This window comes from Egretta garzetta, unplaced genomic scaffold, assembly GCF_000687185.1.
Source record: "Egretta garzetta isolate BGI_Z169 unplaced genomic scaffold, ASM68718v1 scaffold520, whole genome shotgun sequence".
Taxonomy (NCBI): Eukaryota; Metazoa; Chordata; class Aves; order Pelecaniformes; family Ardeidae; genus Egretta; species Egretta garzetta.
The window spans coordinates 310,299-317,941 of record NW_009258482.1 but is presented as its reverse complement, the minus strand read 5'-3'; the positions used below and the strand labels follow the sequence as shown (position 1 = coordinate 317,941).

Below are 7,643 nucleotides of genomic sequence, written 5' to 3'. Positions count from 1 at the left end.
CCATTGGCCTTCTTGGCAACAAGGGCACCCTGCTGGCTCATGGTCAGCTTGTCGTCTACCAGGACTCCCAGGTCCCTCTGGGCAGAGCTGCTTTCCAGCAGGTCAGCCCCCAGCCTGTACTGGTGCATGGGGTTTGACCTCCCCAGGTGCAGCACTCGACACTTGCCCTTGTTGAACTTCATCAGGTTAAATAGAGGCTCATTTCACAGAATGACAGAACCACTGAATAACTGAGGCTGGAAGAGACCTGGGGAGATTGCCTTGTCCCACCCCATTGTTCAAAGCATGGTCAACTAAAGCAGGCTGTTTTGGACTGTTCCCGGTTGGGTTTTGAGCATCACCATGGAGGGAGGCTCCACAGCCCCTCTGGGCAACCTGTTCCAGCATTCATTCACCTTTACACATTAAAAAAACGTCGGTTTGCATATTTCAGTGGAATTTCCTGTTTCAGTCTGTGCCCATTACCCCTTATTCTGCCACTGGATACCAGTGAGAAGAGCGTAGCTATGCCTTCTTTACTGCTTCCTACCAGGTATTTATACACATTGATACGATCTTCCTGAGCCTTCTCTTCTCCAGGCTGAACAGTCCCAGCTCTCCCAGCCTCTCCTCGTGTGCCAGATGCTCCAGGCCCTTCGTTGCCCTTGCGGCCCTTCGCTGGACTCTCTCCAGTCAGCTGGCCCCCAGCCTGTCCTAGCACAGGGGGCTATTCCTCCCCGGGGGCAGCACTTGGCATTTCCCTTTGCTGAACTTCACGAGGTTCCTGTCTGCCCAGTTCTCCAGCCTGCTGAGGTCCCCCCTGAATGGCCAGTACTAGCCAGCAGGCTGATTGGAGTGGCTACGAAATAGGTAAGTTTGACCAAGGAATAAGGAGAGAGAAGTCCTGTGCTGGGTGAGAAACCACTGCTGAAAAAACCCACCTAATTTTCAAAAGTACCTGAAGTCATCAATGGGTGAAAAAGGACCAGCACAAAGTATCCGGACTAGAAAAGAGGACAAACAGCAAAACAAGAGCAACGGGGAATCAACACCCTGAACAAAGATGAAGGTGACAGAGAAAATAGAACACTGGTAAAAATGCAAGTTAATTCTTGGAAGAAATTACGTGTTTGCCCCAAATTGCCTGGAAACATGGATGAGACTGAGCACGCTATACCCACACCCCTAGGCTACCGGTCCCATGTGACAATCAGAAAAAACAAACAGCGCTCAGACACACAGAGAAATCAAAGTCCTGGGATGTGAAACCTGGATCGGTGAACTCCCTCTGGTTATTTCCCACTCAAAAAGGGAACACAGGAATGAGAAAAGGCACAAGCTGTTTTCACAGGTGAAGAACTTTGACAAACAGTTCGGTGGTTCAGGACAGGCCTTTTTCACAGCCCCCCTGCCAGAAGAAGGGGCAGGGAGCAAGACACCAGGCTGAGCAGCCTGTGACGAGTATTATCCTTTGTACGTGGGTAAACACAATCCCCCCCCAACTCCACAACTTGCCAATCACTACCTGGGATCCGATCTCCTTACCTGGGATTCAGTGAGGTATCCAGCGTCACGCCCCTGATCAAGACCAGTCTTTACAACCTAGGCAAAGGAGAACAATGAAGATATACTGCTGTTCAGTCACGCCTGCCAGCAGCTACGCTTTAAGGAGGTTACTTGTTTAGCTGCACCTCCCGCTTTCACAGCTGACCCCTCCCCAATATTCAAGGTACACTTCAGACTCCCCGGGTCCTGTCCACGCTGCTCAAAGTAGAGCTGTGAATCACCTTGTCCTTCTAGCACAGAATAGCTACCATGGCAAGGAATTTTCTATCAGGTTAATTTTTACACATACCCTGCAGCTGCAGGAACGGTTTCCAGCAGGACTGTGCTCCTGTAATGTCATTGCTCTCAGAGTTGGGGGACGGGTATTCACAGGCTTTAGAGAAGTCTTGGCAGCAATTTAAATAGTGAAAAGTCATTTTAAAATAAGGATTGAACCATGGACAGTGCCAGTAATACAATGCCTGTGTAACTCAGGGGACTAACTTTTAAAGCACTGTGTGGTTAGTGCTAGGAAAACAACAATTTATATTCTCCTGTCTTCAAACAGGCCAACCCAACTCCTTAGAAACTGTATAGGAAACCTGGAAAAACTGCAGCTGAAAGGTTCACGGACAAAGTATTCCGGCTAAGCCTTTCCTCAGCTGGGATTCTTGATCTTCCCCTTGCTGGTACCAGCACCACATCAATTGGTGATCATATTCTGGGAAGCTATTCTGAACTTTATCGTGCTTGCTTGATACAGCACGCAGCTAGAACTCATCAAGGCTGATCTTCTGTGAAGATCAGGGTGTACGGCTTGACTCAAGAGGAAGGAACCACCTTCCCTCTGCCCACTGCTGTATTACCCCACAGATCCACCTTCACTGTAGTTTCTGGGCTCTCGCAGTGGGAGTTACCTCAATGATCTTTAGGGGAGCAGGGTAGAGTCCTTTGGTTTGCTTCTGAACTTTGCTCTCCACTGTCTTGTAGACTTGCTTCCTCACAAACGGAAGAGCCATAGCATAGTCCGTTATCTCTGCAAGACAGGACAAAACATGTCTCAGCACAGTGCTGTATGCGCAATCGGCCTTCAAATGATTAACCCGAAAGTTAGAGGCGAGTGTTGCGTATCTGCAGTAGAAACATGCACCTGAAACGCAGCCACAGGCAGCACGGTCTGCTCAGGAGGGTTTCTATGGCTCGTTCCACAGACAAGTCTCATTTAGGGCTAAAGTCTCCTCCTGATACAGCTGGTGACAGACTGAGCTCTGCAGAGTAGAACTGACAGAGATGTCATCCTTTCTGGGCTCTGCTAACTGCATAAGGGCGCTGCTAAAGAGGATTAGGGTGGAGCAGACCCATGTGCCTCTTCCCACTTGACTACACAGAACTTGCTACTGAAACTTTGAAGATGGATAGTCGTCAGGAGGCAGCTGCTGCTCCCTCTCTCCAAGGCCTGGCTCCCTTCTAGTACACTTCAGGAGCCACCAGGCGCTGCCCTGGCAATGCCACCTGAAGATCAGATCTGCAGAGCAGTGTTTTCCCTTACCAACCCACCTGGCTGAAGAGACGATTACAACATGAAATAATTCCATTTTCAAAACAAAGTTAAGTAGGAGCACGAACAGAGAAGCAAAGCTGAATTACACTCACTACAGTCCCTCAGGATTCGGCTGTGATGCCCACAGACTTACTCTGAATAAGGCCTTTCGATCTTTTGGCAGACACAGTCCTGTTGGCTAGTCCTCTGGCAAAGCCAATTGCTACCTCCTCCAAGTACTCAATCGTCCGTGCTTCTGGAGTCTTCACACCTGGCCCTGTGAACAAAAGAGGAGTCTTGAGGAAGCGCAGCAGAGGTTACCACTGACGGATGATGATACAGAAAAGCAAGGATGAGATGGCAACATGATGCTCCTCTGAATTGCTACCAATCTATTCCCCCCCGCCCGTTTGACTTTTCTTGATCATGAACGATGATGGAAAGGCTCAACAGGCAACTACATGAAGGCCTCCAGGCATTTAATATCCACGGCGTTATACAGAAATGCCAAAATGCCCACGCCCAGTGGGAGCAGACGGCAGTATGCCACTTAAACATCAACACTACTTTCACAGAGCCGTGGAATAGCTTTGGTTGGAAGGGGACATAGCAGGCCATCTGGTCTGACCCACTGCTCAAAGCAGGGCCAGGTTCGAAGTTAACTCCAACTCCAGAATTAGATCAGGCTGCTCAGGGCCACGTTCTGCCAGGCTCTGAACACCTCCAAGGATGGAGGTCCCATCACCTCCCTCTGGATTCCTGCTTCAGTGCCTGACCATCCTGTTGCAAATTGTGCCCCTTATTCCTCAACTTTGCATAACTGCAGGCACCCCTGTTTCTCAGCAGAAGTGTTCCGCCTCCCCTCCCTCTTGTCGCACCTCTCCTTTCTTATGTGGCACAGCAAGTCTGCACAACTAAGTTGTACCAACGCCGTTGCTACTGAACATACAGACAACAGTCACGCAGCACTGCGTCCCTGAAAATTACCTGTACTGGAGCTGATGTCCAGTGAAACCTCAACCTTTGACCTCCGGTGTCGGAAATCTCTCGCTTGCTTTAGCAAGTGCCACACAGCAACACGCAGCCAGGCTCCGGCTGGCATGCCATCCATCTTGTGGCCAACCTGCGCTAACTTAAAGCTGTCCCACGAACAGTGAAGCAAGCCGCCACAAAACAAGTTTTAGCAATCTCTGAGGGCGGGTTGCAAAATTTGCCAGCGCGGTGTTTGTATCATCAGTACGGGAGGACAGAGCACAGGGCTGGAAAGGCAGTTGGGTAAAGCTGCTGGAGGCAAATACAGTGAGTCATTAATGACAGAGCAGCGCCCAGCGATGCTGCACAGGGCCACCAGGCAAGCGTGCAGCCTTGGGCTGCCTCTGAACGAGCAGAACTGACCTGATGAGGTTGCAACCCTGCATCCTTACAGCTGGGCAACCTCATTCACCTTCACTATAAGCTGCTCCAACCACACCCAGATGCTGCACAGAGCCTTCAGATCTAAGAGAAGACCACAGCAGACCACCACTCCCTGACACAGGAGACAGTTAAAGAATGAAAACAAACCAGAAAACCTCTCCTCTTTCACCTTCCACTGCTCCCACCCTTGACCAAAAGCCGAGGTCTTCAGCTTTAAGGTTTCACCCCTCTCCTCATGAAGACTTGAGAGCATATAGTCAGCAGACCCCAAATGCTGCTGCAGGGTGTCTCAGCCAGAAGCAAACAAAGGAGCACGCACATTTTGACCAGATCATGAAAGCTCACTGTTAAGAAGTCTCACTTGTTCCCTGGCAGGTTGACAGAGCCATTTGAGAGGAAAACACTCCAAACAAAACAATGTATTTCATTTTACAGGCAGCTCAGAAAACTTAACCCAGAGCTGCTGCATAATCTACATTTCAGCAATGCCCAGTGGATTTGAGAGAATTTACTGGAAGTTTGAGAGCATTTGGGATTTTAGAGCTCAAACTTTACCAGCTTCCCAGTTCTCTTCCCACCACCTCAAGGCAACATGCCTGAGGCCTTCAGCTTTAGTGACCTGATGTGCTACAAGATGCGAATACCTGATTTCCCCTTTCCACTAGCTTGGGTGCTTGACACAAACAAGCGCTGGACTTTGATACTACAGCTGAAGAAAAAAAAAAAAAAAAAAAAAAAAAGGAGCGAGCTGTTTACTTGTAATTCTGAGCTACAAGAACTATTCAGGCGAGGTGGTCAAACTCACCTCTGTGGGTTTACTTTACTTGCGGTTACCTCTCAATGTTTTGCAGTGTCCTAACCCAGGAGCTCCAAGCTGTCGACTCACATCTGCTTTCTCACATAAAAGGCACACCCCAGAATTAGATCTGGGCACAGCAGTACAGAGAGGGCTGCAGAGCTCCCCGCTGAAGGACACCCGACTGCACCCCATGAAATTGCCTCCTCATTAATGCTGTATCTCTCCCCTTCAAAGCTTTCTATAATGAGTTATAGCATCGCCCCAGTTAAAGCTGCTTTTGCCCAGACATTGAGAATGAACTTGAGAATACTCAGCAGAAAGCCTTCTGGCAGTGGCTGCTATTTGAATGAACAAGGAATGCCTCTAATGCTTGCATGTAATTTGTTTTTTGTGTTCTTCCTACATGCTTATCTGGTCTGAGCTAGGATTCCAAACAGCTCTTCAGAAAGTTCAGGTTCCCTTTAAGCAAACCAGTGTAATCATGGGTATAAAAAGCCACACTTGCTGGCTCTTAAAAGCCAATTCGCATTTAGAATCATAGAATCGCTTTGGTTGGAAAAGCCCTTTAAGATCATCGAGTCCAACTGTTAACCTAACCCTGCCATCCCACCACTAAACCCTGTCCCTTAAGCAAGTATACAGTGGTGAAGTTTATTTGGGCAATTTTATCTCAAGCTTGGGTACCAGCGATCCATTTTGTAAGCGAGAACAGAGCTAAGGACATCTCATCCAGCTGAACACTGGCACAGGAGACAGGACAGACACATGGGCTTCCCTTGCACTTCTCAGGGTAGGCAGCAGCACCTTTTCTTTTTGTTGATTTTCTTTTCTTCAAATTCAGGAGCTAAGGGCCACCAGGGTACTCTGGCCACGCTCTACCTGGGGAAAACCAAGCTCAGCACACTGCGCCCCAGCTGGCACCGTGGCTTCCATTCTAATTCCTGCCTGTGGCTGCTCTGACCTTTCAGAGGAGGCTGTGGAGCTTTGCCCCTCCCTTTAGTCACCGTCCAAAAAAGCCCCCTTAGCAAAGGAACAGCAGAAGTGAGAAATTGTCTACTAGCCCTCTCAGTGACGGGGAAGTGCAATTTGGTCTGTGGTTTGCAAGGAATTTCTGCATCCAACTTGAAGTCAGTTGGCAATTCAGAGCACCTAAGCTCTGGGGGTTGGCTTCTTCTCAAGACCTTGTCACAGAGATTAACATCTGCAGGCTGCGTAACTGTAGGCATCGGTCATCTCCTCTCCTTTCACTATGGGTTGCAATCTGTCCCTCTGACATGATAAATGAGGAATGCAGGTTCTTATCTGTATAATTAGCTTCTGCAAGAGAGCCAGCAGGCCTGCCCTCTATGCTAACCTTTGCCTATTCACCTAGCTTTAGCAGAAGCCTGACATTTCAAGGTCCCCGTGCACACTGCTCTGAGGTGGGAACGGAGATTGCATTGCAGAGCACAGTAAAGACTTTGCAGTCAGAGAATCCCAGAATGGTTTGGGTTGGCAAAGCCCTTGAAGCTCCCCCAACCCAAGCGTTCCCCTACCCCTGCCATCCCACCCCCAAACCCTGGCCCTCAGCACCGCCTCTGCCCGGCTGTTAAATCCCCCCAGGGCTGGGGACTCGACCCCTTCCCTGGGCAGCGCCTTCCAGTGCCTGACAGCCCTTCTGGGGAAGAAATTTTTCCCAATGGCCAATCTAAACCTCGAAGCCCATATGCTTTGCCCCCACTGGAGCATCACTGGCTCCTCCACCCACATCGGTAAGGTGGAGAGGTTAACTGAGGAGCAGCAGATCAAGCACCTGCGAGGCATCATGCCTGACCTAGTGGGTCCACCAGCTGGTCAACCAGACCCATCTTCTTGGCTCTGTCAGCACGGATGTTCCTTCCAGTCAGCATCATATCAAAGGCAGCAGGCAGTCCCACCTGGAAGGGCAGAAAGGGGATTTCAGAATGGGAGCATGCCATGCAGCAGAAGGGGCTACTGAGTAAAGTTTTTCTCTTACTTACCATCTTTGGCAGCCTCTGAGTACCCCCTGCCCCTGGCAGGAGACCCAGTAACACTTCAGGTGTTCCCAAGATTGTTTTCTTGTCCTTTGTTGCTACTCTGTAGTGACAGGCAATGGCAACCTTAAAAAAGGAAGAGAAATCTAAAGCTTTCCCTGTGCAAGACCACAGAAGAACTGGGCATCCATAACAAAGACCTCTTCTACACATTCCCTCAGCTTTCTTCTCGATCATATACCCCAATTCCCTAATTCAACTGCCCAAATTCCCTCTGTGCTTAACTGATGCTTGTTCCAGCAGGAGAAGCGCACACAGGGCAAGCAGCTACGACATGAACATGAAACTACCAAACTGAGCCAAGCTATTT

The 7,643-nt window shown here is 49.4% G+C and overlaps 1 protein-coding gene across 1 annotated transcript in view; it reads right to left on the bottom strand.

Moving 5' to 3' along the window:
• The window catches only part of HADHA (hydroxyacyl-CoA dehydrogenase trifunctional multienzyme complex subunit alpha), a 27,017-nt gene that overhangs the window by 12,698 nt on the left and 6,676 nt on the right, over positions 1-7,643 (bottom strand). The window contains exons 6-10 of the mRNA XM_009644065.2: positions 7,280-7,399; positions 7,093-7,195; positions 3,219-3,341; positions 2,442-2,560; positions 1,525-1,581 (exon numbers count right to left, since the gene is read on the bottom strand). Coding sequence (XP_009642360.2) covers positions 1,525-1,581; positions 2,442-2,560; positions 3,219-3,341; positions 7,093-7,195; positions 7,280-7,399 — 522 coding nt within the window. The remainder of the gene's footprint in view (positions 1-1,524; positions 1,582-2,441; positions 2,561-3,218; positions 3,342-7,092; positions 7,196-7,279; positions 7,400-7,643) is intronic.